Genomic DNA, 17,400 nt, shown 5'->3' with positions numbered 1-17,400 from the left:
GTACCCCTCCATGGCCTCTGGTCAGTTCCAACCTCTAGGTTCCCACGCCCACGCCCCTCCTCCATAGACAGCCATGTGGAAGCATAAAGCCTTTCCTTCCCAAGTTGCATTTGGCCACGGTGTTTATCAGAGCTCGTTGGAACCTGGTCAATCTGGTGTGCTGGTCTCTTACACTCCTGCTGCGTTTGGCATTAATCATTACAGAGGAAGAGCTGTAAGGGGCAGAAAGCAAATCGGTTTCTGCAGAAATTCTGCTCACAAGTCATCGGCTCGGGAAACAGGAAGCCGAATTTGCTGTCAAGGAACTTAGTGCTTGGCCATCCCCTCTGTCCTGCTTTTCACCGGCCCCTGGCCCGGTGTTGGAAATGCTGTCTCCAGAGCCCAGGGCCTTAGGCATGGGGAATTGCTTGAAGGATTCAGTGTCCTGGTGAAATGCTGTGGTTATTGCAGATTTAAGCCCCCCCCCCAGGCTCTGGAGAATGCAAACAGCCAAACAATGATACCTTGACGACAGGCCTTTTGAAGATGTCCACACAGCCAGTGTCCGAGGCATTTCAAGGTGGATCTCAGGGTCGTTTGTGACAATTCTGCTACCCAGTGGCTCTCTCCTTCCCCTACCTTCCCCTACCTTCCTAGTGTGAGTGTGAGAGTGTGTACACGCGCGTGCACGCGTGCGCGTTCAAGAGCATGTGCAGGCATGGGCGTGCCGTGACCCACATGTGGCGGTCGGTCAGAAGCTAACTCTGGTGAGCAGCTTTCCTCCATCTATTATGTGGGGCTCCAGGGATTGAACTCGGGCCCTCGAGCTTGGCAGCAAGGGCCTTCCCCCCCCCCCCCCAGCCTCTCACCTGCCTCTCTGTCTCTCCATCCATCTCTTCCAACTCTTTCTTTTCTGTTTTTCCTCCCCCCTTTCCTTTTTCTTTCCCCTCTCTCCATCTCGCCCCCATTTTCTTCCTCTTTCTGTCCCTCCCTCCCTTCATTTCAGAGGCTGGCTTTGAACTCCCCTCCCTGAGAGCTCCCAGCTTTGAGCACCCCTTCCTGAATTGGTTGGGTCTGCCCCACAGTTCTGCGCTGTTAGCGGAGCTGTTGGCACAGTGTGGTCACACGGTGCCCGTGTCCGTGTCTCACACTCCTTCCGCGTGGTGATGCCGTCACTCGGGGTCCGGAGGCCCGTGTCTGCTGCGGCTGTGGCTCTCCAGCTATTGCCCCACTCTCCGCACAGAGGTCCCTGCTCACAGATTAGCCTGTGCTTGTCAAGTAGCTTTGTAAGCTGTTCCGAATGTTGGTACCCTGCCTCTGTGTGCCCACGCTCCAGTCCTCCCCATCTAAGCAGTAGCTGGGAATGAAGGATTCCTTTCCACGGTGGGGCTGGGAGGGCAGCTAATGATGACTGCTGAGTGCTGTGAGTTGAGTGGTCTCTGAAATGAGCCCCTCCTGGGTGGGCTCCTGTCCTTGCCACGGCACTGGGCTCCGCCTCTTCTTCATGTTGGCAAGTGGCGCACAGCTGCACCAGTGACAGCCACCCTGGAGCTCTGCCGGGCTCAGGGACATTTCTACAAGAGCAAGCTGGAACAAGCTGGCGTTGGCAGATTTGTCTCTGTGGGGTCAAAAGGTGCCCTTTGTCCCAACTGTTGGTTGCCACCTCCACCCCCTGCCCTGGGCCTAGGGACCTCACCTGTTCCTTTGCACCTTGTTAAAGACTGTGCCTAGCCCTTGGCCCTGCCCACTTCCTTAAGGCTACCATAACTACCTATGTGATCAGCAAAGCCAGAAGGGTGAAAAGCCCCCTAGCTGGTGGCCAAAGTCCTTAACTTGTCTTCAAGGCTGCAGGGCAGAGGAGAGAAACCAATGGCCCCTGTGTGGAAGGACCCCAGGGTCTGGGATCTGTCGCAGTTTGTAAGCATGGACCTGCAGAGCTTCTGCGGTACCCCGTGCAAATGGGCTCTGTAGCCGGCGCCCTAAATGCCACCTCCAGCCCAGTGATGGCCCTTAGCTAGGATTCCTGTATCATTTGCTCCCATGGGACCCTGCCTACTCACTCACCACCCTGGACTAATAGGGCTCATTTCCATTCTCCTGTGAACCATTGTCAAACTAAGAAAGCAGCTGTTTATTTGTGCCAGGTAGGTCGGGTGGCCTCAGACTTGCTGTGAAGTGGAGGAGGATGACTTTGAACTCGTGACCCTCTGCTTTACTGCAGCACCACGCCCAAGTAAAGCCATACATACGTTTGTATCTTTAAAAGTTTCTCGTGTTAGGGTTTCAATTATTTTACTTTTCTTCTGATTTTCTCCTTCGTGTTTCTTTTCCTTCCTTCCTTCCTTTCCTTTCCACTGTCTAGCCCAGGCTACCTGGAATTCATCATGTAGCCCATTCTGGCCTTGAACTCATGGTAATTCCTCAGCCTCTTGTGTCTAGATTTTACCTCTCTTTAAAAAAAAAAAAAAAAAAAAAAAAAAACACAAGACAAAACAAACAAGCAAACCCACTTTGAGAACTTTGTGGGGGGGGGGTGGGTTCCAGTTGGCAGACACTTTCCAATATACAGTAAGCTCTGGACCTAGTTCCCACTACCAAATAAAGTGGGTTTGGTGCCACAGATCTGCAATCCCAGCATTCAGAAGGTGGGGGCAAAGACCAGGAGGTCAGGGTCATCTTTGGCTGCAAAGTAGCTTCAAGGCCAGTCTGGGATACACGAGACCATATCTCAAGAAAAGCCAATAAGTAACAATATATTTATAATACTGCATATGTACAGAAAAGTACATTTACACATGTATAAACTAAAAAACAGTTTTAGTTATGTGGCCATCACTCATGTCCAGAATTAGTGGCTACTGTTTTAATATGGGGTCTCTCAGTAGCACAGCGGTTATAAGCTGGGGCTTCAGGAGGAGAGCCTGCCTGTCTCGGACAGACAGACTAGCAGACTTCCCTTGCTGCAAGTGTCAGCAGTGTTGAAATCAAGAAGCTCTGTTGCGCGGGGCGTTGGTGGCGCACACCTTTAATCCCAGCACTAAGGAGGCAGAGGCAGGTGGATCTCTGTGAGTCCGAGGCTAGCCCGGTTTACAGAGCGAGTTCCAGGACAGGCTCCAAAGCCACAGAGAAACCCTGTGTGTGTGCGGAGGGGGGGGGGGCTGTTGTAATCTATTCCTCTATTAGGTGCTTGATTTTTGAGTACACAGTACTGCAGTGAGGAGTGGAGGTGTAGAGGAGGGAGGGTTTTTTCAGGGGTGCCTAAAGGATTTGGATGTTCAAGAAATCTGTTAGCTTCAATACTGTGACTCCCACGACATTCTTAATTCACTCAACTAACTGTTCTCAGGCAACTTTTTAAAAGACCGCCCGGATTTTGAGGTAAAGGCTCCTGTCAGCCACTTTGCGTTTTTTTTTTTTTTTTTTTTTTTTTTTCAGGGCCACGGAGCCCTCCTAATCTCCTCTGTCACTTTGCACCCATCTTGAGGCCCACATGCTTCAAGACTCTGTAGAAGACAGATGTGGCCCATTTTACTATTAGTGAAGTGTGGATAAATCAAATAAGACCGTAGTCTTTCCGAAGACCGTGCCAGCTCCTCTGGGCTTGTAACACTCTGTCTTTTGTTTATTGCAGGATTTAGTAATTCGAATTGTGTTTATCCTTGGCAACCTGACAGCAAAAAATAACCAGGCCCGGGAACTTTTCTCCAGAGAGCAAGGGAGCATCGAAACTCTGCTCACATTGTTCCAGAATTTCTACCAACTCGACCAGCACTCCCCAAGGCTGGGGCTCTCCTCAGGAGCCAGGCCACCAGCAGAGGCCGACGATGTGCTGGTCAAGCTGACCCGAGTCCTGGCCAACATAGCCATTCACCCTCGCATCGGCCCAGTGCTGGCCGCCAACCCTCGGGTGGTGGGCCTGTTGCTGACCACGCTGGGTGAGAACTGTAGACGAGACAGTCAGTTCCTTGGGAGGGCTGTGGTGAGGGTTTAGATCACTTTAAGGACCCTCCTTAGCTGTGGGAAGGAAAAACACTTTGGGGGATTTGGCCCATTTGGGGGAATGCTTGCCTGATGCACACACACACACACCTCGGGGTTCAACTTCCAGTACTGCTTGGCGCGTGTGCGGTGTCAGTGGCTCATACCTGTAATCACAGCACTCAGGAAATAGAGGCAGAGAAGTTAAAGGCCAGCCTGGGCCGCATGAGATAAACCCAAACCTGCCACCACAAAGCCTTTCTGCTCAGGGGTACCTTAACGCGCCCCAGATTTCAGAACAGGAAGACCGGTAGTGATGTAACTATTTCCCAAAGAGCACATGCCCATTAAAGGGTGAATTCGGGGCTGCTGGGGTGGCTCCCAAGGTACAGGGGCTGTGGCCAGCCCTGACAACTGGAGTTCTATCCCAGGATCCATATAGCAGAAGGAAAGAATCAACTTCCATAAGTTACTCTCTGACTTGCACACATGCACTGTGGGCTGAGGCACACAGGTAAGTAGGTAAGGGAAACATTTAAAAGGTTAGGTTTTGGCATATCGCAATTTAAAACAATTTTATCGCTCAAAAGAGCAAAACCTGGCTGAAGGTGAAAAGTTCCACATTTTCCCGGGAGCGGTCCACACGAAGAAAGTTCACTTCCCTTTCCAGTTTTCCTGTCACCTGGAATCAAGTCCCCGTCCTTCACGGCCCACCTTTCCAGTTGGTCCGTTTATACATGTGCCTGTGACTGCATGCCCCATGAGCGCACAGAGTCTTAGAGAGACGGTGGGACACACCCTTCTCCCACTAGACTCCGCCCCTCACTGTTGGCCACCACAGAAGAGCCGCATCCAAACCACGCGCAGACGCAGACGTCACCTGCCAGTCCGGGAAGCTCCAAACCCAGGGTCGCTCAGGGTTTTTCCTCCCCTTCACGATGGTACCCACCCCATGGTACCCCACTGGTCTCCACCCCATGCTCCGGGGTGTCGTGCTATCAGCGGCTCTCACCTGGTCTATATTTGAATCTGTCCTCCTCTGCGTGGTGACCACAGCATCAAGAGATGAGTCCAGAGGCAGAGTGAGAGAAAAAAATATCACCGAAGTTCCCCTTATGTATTAACCTAAAACTCTTAAGCCAATGCCCATGGAGTGTTTATTATTTCTTCTTCTTCTTCTTCTTCTTCTTCTTCTTCTTCTTCTTCTTCTTCTTCTTCTTCTTCTTCTTTTTTCTCTTTTCTTTTTTTCTCATATAGACCAGGTCAGCCTTAAACTGTATCTAAGGATGACCTTGAACTCCTGATCTTCCTGCCTCCACACCATGAATAATGAATGGGATTACAATTGCACACCGCCATACCCAGTTTATGTTGGGAATCAAACCAGAGCTCCAGGCAAGCCCTCTGTCAGCGGAGCTGCATCTGCAGCTCATGTAAATTCACTTGGAGCCCCAGTAAATACTTAAAGTTCAAGTGCTGGGTTCAAAAAAGACAACAAACAAACAAAACCAGCATGATGGGCGTGTGTACTTGTAATTCTGGCACCCACCACGGGAAGGCAGGAAGACCAGAGATGGTGAGGGGCTGGGGTGACTGGAAGACAGAGCCAAGTGATCTGGAGTCAGGAACGCTTGGCCCTGCGGCCCCGGTGATGTCTCAGTCACAGGGACAGAGGCTGGGGACGGGGAACAAGCTGGGCGTGGGGGCTCGAGAGGCACCGCTTTGGAGAAGCTTTATCCCCTATGATGTGACTGCCCCGCAGGGGGATGCAGCCACGCAGGGCATGCTAGCCAATTCCCACAGCCAGGTCTAGAGAAGTCAGGTGGGTCCCTACTGAAGGGGACAAACCCTCAGTGAGCTGAGATGTCCCTGACCCCACTCACATGCCTTGGTCTTGGCGACTCTAGTTCCCACATCCTGCCTCTCAGAGGAGTGACCCTCCAGTCATTATCCTTTCCTGACTCCCCGATCACCTGGTTTCAGAATCCAAGTCACTGGTCGACTGCGAGGAGCTGGTGATCAACGCCACAGCAGCCATCAACAACCTGTCCTTCTATCAAGTGAAGAGCTCCATCCTGCAACACCAGAAGCTGCATGTTGCTGAATGTAAGGCTCAGTTGGGCGTGGATCGGGCGTGGCTTCACTCATTTAAGGTGATCCCCCATCCCCAACCCCAAAACAGGGTTTTCCTCTGTAGCTTTGGAGGCTGTCCTGGAACTCCATTTGTTGACAAGGCTGGCCTTGAACTCACAGAGATCCGCCTGCCTCTGCCTCCCAAGTGCTGGGATTAAAGGTGTGAGCCACCACCTACCAGTTTAAGGTCTTGATTTTACTTCCTAAAACTCATCTTGAGGCATCACTGAGTCGGCTGCCCCACACAGCTGAGAACCTTGAACACGGGAACAGTTATAGTAAGAAGCAGAGAATAGTTATAGTAAGAAGCAGAGAATAATGTCACCAGTGTAAAACTGTGGGAAAGGCTCAGGCCCAGAGGCAGAGGCGGTGGATCTCGGTGAGTTAAGGGCCAGCCTGGTCTGTGGAGTGAGTTCCAGGACAGCTAGGGTTGTGCCAATCAAACAGCAGCAGCAGCAGCAACAAACCCACATAAACAAAGCTCTTACATGCAATACTACCTCTGTTATTGCTTAAGTGTATATATACTTATGTAGTAATGGGAGAAAGTATAAATGGTATTTGGAAGTTAATTTAAATTTATTCACCTTCTCTCTCTGGTTGCCAAATCCAGTGCTCTTAAAGCTCCTTGTGAGTAACAACATGGATGGAATCCTGGAGGCTGTGCGTGTCTTCGGAAACCTCTCTCAGGACAATGACGTCTGCAATTTCCTCATGCAGAAAAACGGTGGGTTAGTGACAGCTGAGATTCTAAGCACATGACTCTTGCCATTAGTGAGCTGAGTGGCTTAGAAGGTTAGATGATTAAGCACTGTGCTTGTTTCTGTTTGAAATGAACCACATTTGTCCCATCTTGGGGACAGCTCAGGATGCCAGAATAGATCAAGGCTATGTTCTCTCTCCCTAAGAGTAGCCTTGTAAGGGATAGGATAAGGCAGTGCCTATGCATTTGTGCATGGTGTGTGTGTGTGTGTGTGTGTGTGTGTGTGTGGTGTGTGTGTGTGTGTGTGTTTAATGGATCTGCACTCATTTCTACCCCTGGGGATAAACTGGAGATTTTTCTCATTCACATGCTATTACACTTTGCTTGTAACTGCAAAACAAACTAAGTGTCGAACAAATATTATTAGGTTTTCTGCTACCTTCCACCCCTATAATAAGTTTCTCCACCAACACGGTAAGCCAGATCAAGCTGAACTGAAAAAATGTAACAGCAGGCGCAACTCCTGGCCATATTTTCTGGTCCCAGAGATCAAGGCCAGAGAAATCACACACCCAGGCCAGGGCAGGTAAGTCTTATAGGTTGTAGGCAAGGGGTCATGACAGGTCTGCCACAAGCTGGGTTTGTGCTCAAGTATGGTCAGTGGCTGAGCGGCGGTTAGGCGGGGACTTGGGTCGCTGGCAGCCTAGGGGGAGGACTCTGCAGTAGTCTCCAAGGAAGCAGAACAGGTTTTTGGATGCCTTCCCTTTGCTCTGGGGCTCTCCGAGAAGGTGGGGTTTCAGGACCATACAGGGGTGAGCCAGAGGCCCCAAAGGAACAAATATGCATGCTCACATAACAAAAAGTCCCATAGCAATTAAAATAAATCATAGACATTCACGAATAAGCATGAACATGGATTAGCCTGAAACACATAATATAGCCGATTATAGTAAGAAATAGAAAATAATGTCACCAGTATAAATTTTAGAATAGCCCTACCCTCTACCCCGTACTCCGGAAGCAGAGAGGGTGGATCTCTATGATTCGTGGACATCCTGGTCTGTATAATGAGCTCCAGGCCAGCTAGGGCTGTATAAAGCAGCCAACAAAACAATCTACAAAACAAACATCTCCCCAATATTCACAAAACTGCCCCAAGTAGTATTTATGTTTATATGTTTATGTGGTAATAATGATAGAGAATATAAATGCTGTGAGGAAACTATTGACTGTATTTAAGATAGGATTTACCATTTGGAGGGAAGAAGTGTCAAGAGATAACAATGTTGGATTTATGACTTTGTTTTGCTTGAATTGATGAATGAGAATTGTATGTGTTGATGAAAAACAATGTGTTTTGGATGCAATGCCCTGTTTCTTAAACTAGATGGGTGGCCGGTACCCAAATGCTTATGCAAACCATACATTGTCTCATGTACTTCATGTAATCATTTCACAAAACTGCCTACATCAGTGATTCTCAACCTGTGGGTTGAGACCCTCAGGGTTGTCAAATGACTCCTTCACACGGGTTGCCTAAGACCATCAAAAAACATATTTACATTATGATTCATAACAGTATCAAAATTACAGTTATGAAGTATCAATGGAAATAATTTTATGGTTGGCTCCTGCCTGACACACGAAGAACTGTATCACAGCATAAGAAGGTTGAGAACCACTGCTCTAGGGGCTGGAGCTTAGTTGAGTGCTTGCTTAATATGCACAAGCCCCTGGGTTAGATCCGAAGGCATAAACCTGGTGTGCGGGTGGAAACCTTCAAGCCTAACGCTTGGGAGGTGGCTGCATGAGGATCAAAACTTTGGGGGCTTGGGGGGGGGGAGGCTGAGGATTTGAAGGGATTGTTTATGCCTTTAATCCCAGCACTCAGGAGGCAGAGGCAGGCAGATCTCTATGAGTTTGAGTCCTGCCTGATTTACAGAGCTAGTTCCAAGACAGCCAAGTCTACACAGAGAAACTCTGTCTCGAAAAACAAAACAAAATAAAAAACAAAAATCCAAACCAAAAATCTTGATGGTCACTCCCAGCTACATAGCCAGCCCTGGTGTCTTAGGGTTACTTTTGCTGTGGTGAAACACCATGAAACATCAACATGGGGAGGGAAGTGATGGGAGATGTCATTCTATATATATGTTTCTCCAATTGGTTAATGAATAAAGCACTGTTGGCCAATGGGAAAGCAAGATAGGTGGGACTAGGAGACATGGAGGATTCTGGGAGATGTAGTAGAGAGGAGTCAAGATGTAGGATGTGATGAGAGACCTTCTTTCTGGTAAGATAAGACCACGGCACATGGAAACACCCAGATTGACAGGAATGAGTTAATACTTGAGACAGAGCTAGCCAATAAGAAGCTCTATAAGAAGCTTTATAACTAATAGAGTCTCTGTGTTATTTTTGGACTGAGGAGGCTCTGGAACCAGGCTGGCGGGAAAGTGCTCGTCACAGGAAAGGGGAAAGGGCTTATTTGCTTTGCGTGTCCTGATCCACGGTCCCTCGAGGGAAGCAGTGCACAGCAGCCAGTTCGCTCAGCCTGCTTTCTTACGGTACCCAGCATCTGGGAGCAGCTCAGGGGTGGCCCCACTCAGAGGGGGACATCACTAATTAAGAAAACGCCCTCCAGGCATTTTTCAGTTGATGCGTGTCCCCTCCCCCAGGGGGCTATAGTTTGTGTTGAATTGATGTAACTGGGATGCTTGGGACCTTTTCTCAAATGAAACAGCCAGCCCCACAAACAGCAAAAGGTAATAAATCTAGATGATTATGCAAATACAGCGGCTGCAGCATCAGCAAGACGCAACCCCAAACCCCCATGCCCTGAACCAGCGTTTGGGGGGGGGGACATTGTCAACCCAGCCACTGGACCGGTGTGGTGTGAACAGCAGGTGAGCCACCCACCACTGAGGGGCTTGGTAAATGATGCCTGGTGGTGGTCACACCGCATCCCCTCCCTGACCCCCCCCCCCACCACCACCACCTGTGGGTCTCTGCTTAGGGATGAGAAAACAGGACTCAGCCTATAGTTCCAGCTCCTGGAGTGAGGGGAAATGATTGGCCCACCCAGCTAGCCCTGCCCCTACACTAGCCGGTGTAGGGTCAAGGCCGGTTCCCAGCATTCTAAGCGTCTCTATGATCTGGAAGCTTCAGGATAGAGCTCATCAGGACCTGGCTCGGCTGTGTGCACCAGAGTCACAGCTGGAGGTCTTTGAGAGCCACCAGAAGTAGGGAGAGATGTCGCCAGCCGGGAACGCCCCCGGGGAGGGGGCTGCTGTTGGGTCAGTGACGCAGTGACGGGCGGGGCCGTGGGAAGCAGGAACGGGCTCTAAGAGCAGCGCGTTCAGCACGCTAACCAAGGCGCCAGGGTTGCAAGCCTCACCTTCCCACTTTCCCACCCCTGCTGTGTCCCTCGCCCTCAAACCCCACCCCCTTTGCAAACAAGCTGCGGCTGGGATGCAGGCTTTGATGCTCTGCACGTGTTCTCTGCTCTCCCAGTACACAAGTTCATGATTGCGCTGCTGGGCGCCAAGCACCAGGACGTTTGCTTTTCCGCCTGTGGGGTTCTGCTAAACCTCACCGTGGATAAAGACAAGCGTGCCATTCTGAAAGAAGGAGGAGGCGTTAAAAAGTAAGTAAGGCATGGACCCCTGGCCCTCAGGACACTGGCATCGTGTTTTGTCATGGGAGGCTGCGCCCTTCGGTCATCCCACTAAAGCAGTGGGGGGGGTTTGGGGGGTCGTTCAGAGGGGGTTGGGAGTCTACTGGACACTTCACCACGACTCAGAGGAGCGTGAGTGAAAACTGCAATCAGTTAAGTTTGTAGCTAGGAACTTGAAGGCCGATTGTACGGGATCCAGAAGGGTAGCCGTAATACCAAGAATGTAAAACTGCTGACACCCCTCACTCAGGTTGCTGGATTGCTTAAGAGAGTTCGGCCCCAGTGACTGGCAGCTGGCCTGCTTGGTGTGCAAGACCCTGTGGAACTTCAGTGAAAGCGTCACAAACGCATCGTCCTGCTTTGGAGATGAAGACACCAACACACTCCTAACCCTCCTGCCATCGTTCTTAGGTAAGGGCCCTTGCTGTGCGTCTGTGACCTTTACCAAACAGGTAAGAAAACTGTGTTCCCTGACCCGGCGGGCAGAGGTTGGTCTGCAGCAGCAGCAGCAGGATTCCTAACTGTTCATTTCTTCTATGGCCCGCCCGCTTGGTCGTCTTTGATTGCATAAATATCAGCAGCCTTTGTGCCTCTGCTGTTTAAAAGCTTATAGACTCCGTCATAACTAAGGAAATAGCGGTTAAAAGCTATTTTGAATTAGGTCATGTTTTCAGTTGAACACATTTTAATTAGCGGTGCTAATTATCACCAGGTGGGAGAGGGTCTGTGGAAGTATATAACCTCGAGCTTGAAAGGTAGGAAAGCATGTGAACTGAAGATCGTTTCCTGCTTTAACTATTTTCTATTTTAAATTTTTCCCCCAACCTGGTATTGGTCTAAAACCAATGATTTATGTCACTTAATAAGTGAATAATTTTACAAACTCTATTCCTTACTTAGAAGTGGGGGCCCATGATTGTCCCATTATGATGGGCTATGTGGAAAGGCTCAGTGCAACTCAGAAGTCATGGCCTGAGTCCTTTCAGACTGAATTTGTGGTATTATTTGAATAGCACAGCTCTTTTATTGCCTGCCCTTCTATTTCTAAAGTAGGAGTGTGATGAAGTCTGCTCGGTCCCGGGAAGGTAACTGAGGCTTAGACAAGCATCACACAGAAACGTAGAAGACCCACAGTCTTCGAATCAAATGGCTCCAAATTTCAGGTCCTTGCTTTATGCTTTATGGGTTTTTGCACCTTAGCCTCTTGGCCTGGTCACTGGACTGTTGTTGTGAAGAGACAGCATGACTAAGGCAGCATGACTAAGGCTGGCTTACAGTTTCAGAGGTTTAGTCCACTCTCCCCAGGTTAGGGAGCACAGCAGCAGGCAGGTGTGGTGGAGGGGACGCTGAGAGCTCTATGTCCTGACCTCAGGCAGCAGGAGGAAAAAGAGGCCAGGCCTGGCATGGGCTTTTGAAGCCCCCTCAAAGCCCGTCCCCCAGTGACACACTTCCTCCCACAAGGCCACACCCCCCAATCCCTGTCAACTAGCACCACTCCCTAATGACCAAGCCCTCAAATCTGTGAGCCCATGGGGGCCATTCCTATCCAAACCACCCCTCCTCATTAAGCTTATATGTTTATTCTCTCTAAATTCAGGTTGACTGATGCCTACCCTCCAGGGTGCGTAGGAATAATGTGCACTTACACCAAGAGTTTAATAGAGTGCCTGATACCAGGGAAGACCTCAAGGGGGACTAATATGCTTTGTGAATGCTAAGGGGTGTGGCAGGGTGTCATTGGACAGGAACAGAGGCTCGGAAAGTGCTTGAAAGAATCAGGTCTGCTTGGCTGTTAGTGGAGTTTGTCCTGAAAGTATATATGATGTGTGTGTGCGCGCGCACGTGTGTGTGCGTGTGTGTGCGCACGTGTGTGTGCGCGCGTGTGTGCGTGTGTGTGTGTGTGTGTGTGTGTGTGTTTACGTGTGCGTGTGCGTTTTAAAATTCAGACTATGAAGAAGAATGTACCTAGTTGGAAATGATTGAGGCTCTCAGTGTCCTTGTGAACGTGGAGGTCTCTCTGGTGGCAGTAAGCAGGGATGCTTGCACAGGTTGCCTGAGTTCAGCTCCCACGGGGCCTGAGCTGGGACATCAGCTGAGGAGCAGACAGCTGGCCTGGTGCAACCTTAGTAGGTTCTCACTTCAGGGGTTCTGGGCCTAGGCTGGGAATCCATGAGTCTGAGGTGTCGAGCCAGGGTTGGGGACCTCTGCTCTAGTACATGAGGATGATTCAGGGAGGGATGTGGAGGAGGGAGGAAGCCAGGAAAACAGAGTGCAGTGTCCTGGGGGCTGATGGGAGCCATCCGCCTCAGGGACCAGCACAGGAACCTGGGCCCACTGTTCTAGAGACCCAGCTCCGCCTCTGCCTGGGCTTAGCTCCCCGGTTCCTCCTGGCCCCCTCTAATCTCATGCTTGCGCATGCACTCTGCTGCTTCGTGTTTCTGCTTTCCACACCCACTGATTGCTGCTGCGTCTCTTCTGCTGTAGCCGCTCTTCCCTGTGCCTTCCACTCAGGGAGAAGACATGATGGCTTTGGCAGCCACTCACACCGGGAGTACGAGGCTTTGGTGTGCCTCGGATTTTATGTGCCTGAAAGGCTGTCATTGTTGTCCAAGCTTGGGACAATCAGCTCTGAATAACAAGGGTGACAGGGGCCACATAGCCTGTAAGGACCAGCCAAGAAAGCTGTGGGCAAGGCTGGCTCCCGAGCAAGGCAGAGCTCCAGGAGGCATTTTGGCCTATTGCCTATTGCTTTACTACTCCATCCCCAAGATTCCCCTGGGGCTCCTGCAGCCTTGGCGTCCACACATGCTCTATACCCTTTCTCAGCCTGCAGCCACGGTCTAATCACCGGAACCCTGGGCTGCTAACATAGATAGCAGTCAGTCGTACACATGACCTGTGCGATTTCTCCCTCACGATGATTTTGTCAGCTTTATTTCTCTGCTCCCACGGGGTCCCTGGGAGGAAATCTCATGCACCCAGTGTAGGTGCATGGGGAAAGCTGTGGATGGCTTGCAGGAGGGGTGCTTGCTGCCTTTGTGTTAAGAGTGCTGGTACACAATTGTCATTTAGGATCTTTACATCGTGATGCTGCGGCCACCCAGTTGCCCAGGCTAACTGCAAATCTGCCACCCTCCAAACTCAGTCTGCTGTGTCAGCGTGTCTGTACGTTATTATTTCTTTCTAAGTCCTTCCTACACTCCCAGTGTGTTTTTGAGGCCATCAGCTAAGTGCTGTCACTTAGGAGAAAGTGAGAAGTTGGTCACACGACTTGCCAAAGGTGACATTATGATGGAAACTGGGCTTCTCATTGGAGGGGCAACATCTGGGCTGTTTAGCTCTGCTCTGTGCCCGGCACACGAGACTCTAGCCATTTCCACCAGGGCCACTGTGGTGGTGAGCGCTTTCACGAGCTCTGTTTGACCATGGAGCGGGGCTCACAGGACAAAGCACATGGGTTCCTTCTTGGGACTCAGTTGATCTTCTACCCGATCCTCAGTCAGATCCAGAGCTCACTGCTATGGCTACTCTCACTTGCCGGCTGAGCCTCTTGGGCTGGGATAGAGGTGGGTGTCTGCAGCCCGTGTTCCGGCTCTGAGCTCTTGTCTCCACACTGAGACCACCAAACCATTTCTCCAGCCTCTCCTTGTGAATCTTGAGGCCTGCGGGCTGTGTAGTCTGTGCTGTGGCTTGACCCCTCTGGCTACCATGGCTCTCAGAACTTGGCTTCAGGCAGGACCATGACTGTGCTGGCCCCGCTGGACTGCGCGGGTCTATGGGGCCAGGGCTCTTGAATTTCAGTTCTTTTAAAGGGAGCTTAGAACTCAACACCTCGGGAAAGAAGGACAGAAACAGACTTTGCCAGCAACTGTTTAATGCTCAGAAAGATCTAGAAAAGAGAAAACAGGAAGATGGTCTAGAAACTTGGGAGTCACTGGGTCTAGCAGGCTCCCAGGAGAGGCCAAACAGGAAGGCCTTTGAAGGCAGGGAACACTGGCAGTACCTCCCATCTCCAGGCCTGGATTATCTCACTGGTGGGGAGGGCCAGGTCTGCTTACACCGTCTCCATGGAGGCCTGGCCAGAGTGCTGGTGTCTGCACCGGACTTATCTCAGAGCTGCATAACTCCAGCACTTGATCTTGAGGAGGGGAGGGCACAGTCCAAACAGGGATCCTACACTCCCTTATCTAAGCCGGTGCCACCAACACCCTTGGTGCCAAGTACGCTCTGAACAGACACAAACATCTGCTGCAGGAACTGTAAACAGAGCGGCATGCACTAGCGGGCTCTCATTGGCCCTACAACATGTATGTTTGCATGTTGTGTAAGTAACCGGACTTGTGATCATCTTGAGACTTCGTGGTCACCCTGTAAATTGTCTACCCCAGGCCACAGGGCTGGGAATGGCAGAGCCAGCACACTTTCCTAGTCTGTCACCTAGGGTGTGAGGTGAGTCCAATAGGAACAGCCAAGACAGGGTGGCTGGTGAGGACTGTGGTGGCTTGTTTTTCCACACAGGCTACAGACACTCGAGTTTGAGTGTTCACACAATTCAGTGTGCTCTATGTTAAACAAATTAAGCTTTTATTTTTTTTTTATTTTATTTTCACAAGTGCTTTTCTGCTTTTTTTTTTTTTTTTTTTTTTTTTTTTTGTAATGTTCTCTTTGGGGATTCAGGTGGTCCTTAGAATTCTCAACGTCCCCCAGGTTTTTATGGGAAGTGTGGGGTAGGGGAGTGGCTTTTGTGTCCCATTTCCCCCAAAAGATTCCTACCTCTTAATTACTGAAGTAATTAACCTTTCTAAAGCACATCTAAGGGAAGCCAACTATTCCTCATTTATTTTGAAAAAATCGTAAAGGACTTTTGGATGCAGACAGATGTGTGAAACTTAGGAAATTATTGAAAGAAAAGCTCACATCAATCTAAGAGGGTTTAAAACAACAACAACAAAAGTATTGCCCTTTTAAATTAAGACACTAAGGTGTACCTGTTTTGCAGGGCTCTGTTGGTGGGTGCCGGCAGTCCCAGTGCTTAGCACTGCAGAGGCTGAATGCTGGAGGTTCTAAAATTCCAATCACTGTCCTGATTCCCAGCACTCACGGCCATCTCTGATGTCGGCTCCAGGCATCCAGTCCTCTCTTCTGACCTGGACAGACACCAGACATGTACTTGGTGCACATACGATCAGGTTCAATACCCAGAATTATTAATACTGATAATAATAATAAAGTAAAAATAAACAAAAAGACCTGAGTAAACACACACACACACGCATGCATGCACGCACTCACGCACACGCACACACATGTTGTCCTTAACTATTTGTTTAGTTCTAAAGGATGCCCATTAAAATAGCTTTCTTTCACATGTGCAGTGGTCTGAGCCCACATTCTCTTCTCCTGGGAAGTCCGAGACAGGAGATTCACATAAATTCAGGAGTTACAGATTAGCATAAGCCTAGGCAACATGGAAGACCCTATCTCAAAAGCACGCACACCAAATACATACATACATACATACATACATACATACATGTCTTTTAATCCCAGATCTCATCGTGTGTCATCGAGTGAGTCACGTCCGGTCACGTGGCATTAAAGGTAGCCTGGAGTAGAAGCCCCCCATGGGGAGTGAACTCCATTCAGGGGATCACTCTCCATGTAATTGCTCTAATTTTGATTTTCTTTCCTAATACAGATGAAGAGCTAGCGCTGAATGGTAGCTTCGACCAAGATCTAAAAAGCTATCATAGACTCCACTGGGAAACAGAATTCAAGCCTGTGGCACAGCAGCTTCTGAAGCGAGTTCAGAGCCAGCACACATCCCTGGAGCCCCTGCCCAACCCTTCTTTCTAACATGACACAGGCTAAAGGCAGAACTGGGAAGTCAGGCCCCTCATTCTTGGGAAGTGGTAAAAGCTTGAATGTTTCTCAGTATTAACACATGGTGAGCATTTAAAAACAAATACTGATTTTAGTGAATAGCCTAAGTATTTTGAAAGAAATTTCTTCTTTTCTAGGTAATTTGGAAAAACGAATATATAAATATTTTCTGCTATGGGAGCTGTGAGATGGAAATATATGCATTTCTAAGACTCCTCTTTCTATTTGCCTTTAACTCACTTAGAAAACACCCTTAAAAGCCCGGCCTGATAACTTTGGAATGAATGAACACACTTACCAGTTCTAGTCGAGGAACTGCACAATGGAGACACAGAGTCTGTCCATGGGAAGACTGGTCTGCCTGCACAGGCGTCTCTCCCAACTCCCTCTACATCTAAAAATAAGTTCCTTACCTCACACTAGTATTTTCTTGTTCTTCTATTAAGAGAAGGAATAAGAAGAAGAGAGAGGGCTGGAGCTCAGTGGTAGAGCACTTGACTACCTGGTTCGAGGCCCAGGATTCGATCCCTCAGCACGGGAGTGGGAGGAAGTACTGCTTTAGGTCAGTCTAGTTTTTTCTTCTGTTTGTACAGATGTGGGGCCTGAACGTGTATCTGCGCACCCTGTGCATGCAGTACCTGTGAGCGCCAGGAGAGGGCATCAGACATGAGCCAGGAGTTCTAAGTGGTTGTGAGCTCTTTTGTGGGTGCTAGGAATCAAACTCCAGGTCCTCTGCAAGAGCAGCCAGTGCTCTGAAACACAGAGCTCCTTTTTTAGTTTAGTTTTTTTTTTTTTCTGTGTATATATGTGCTTGCATAAACATACGCCCTGTGTGTATAGATTCTCTCGAACTCGGAAGAGGGTGTCAGAGTCCCCGGAACTGGAGTTACAGGCGGTTTTGAGCCGCTGGACTTGGGTGCTGGGAGCCTAACCCAGGTCCTCTGGAAGAGCAGTCAGCGCCCTTAATCACTGAGCCGTCTCTGCAGCCCCGGCTGCCTGCGCCTTGAATTAAGTAAAACAAATGAAAAAGAGTGCTTTGTCTTTCCTT

The 17,400-nt window shown here is 49.6% G+C and overlaps 1 protein-coding gene across 1 annotated transcript in view; it reads left to right on the top strand.

Annotated features, from left to right (window-relative positions):
• Armc2 (armadillo repeat containing 2) overlaps positions 1 to 16,564 on the top strand; it is a 92,164-nt gene extending 75,600 nt beyond the window's left edge. Inside the window, 6 exon segments of the mRNA XM_051175575.1 lie at positions 3,611 to 3,914; positions 5,941 to 6,063; positions 6,704 to 6,817; positions 10,307 to 10,439; positions 10,720 to 10,880; positions 16,168 to 16,564. Of these exon segments, the coding sequence (XP_051031532.1) occupies positions 3,611 to 3,914; positions 5,941 to 6,063; positions 6,704 to 6,817; positions 10,307 to 10,439; positions 10,720 to 10,880; positions 16,168 to 16,325 (993 nt within the window). The 3' untranslated portion in view covers positions 16,326 to 16,564.
• The last annotated feature ends 836 nt before the right edge of the window (positions 16,565 to 17,400 follow it).

Source organism: Phodopus roborovskii, unplaced genomic scaffold (genome assembly GCF_943737965.1).
Source record: "Phodopus roborovskii unplaced genomic scaffold, PHOROB, whole genome shotgun sequence".
In the NCBI taxonomy this organism is placed as follows: domain Eukaryota; kingdom Metazoa; phylum Chordata; class Mammalia; order Rodentia; family Cricetidae; genus Phodopus; species Phodopus roborovskii.
This window is presented reverse-complemented; position numbering and strand designations above follow the sequence as displayed.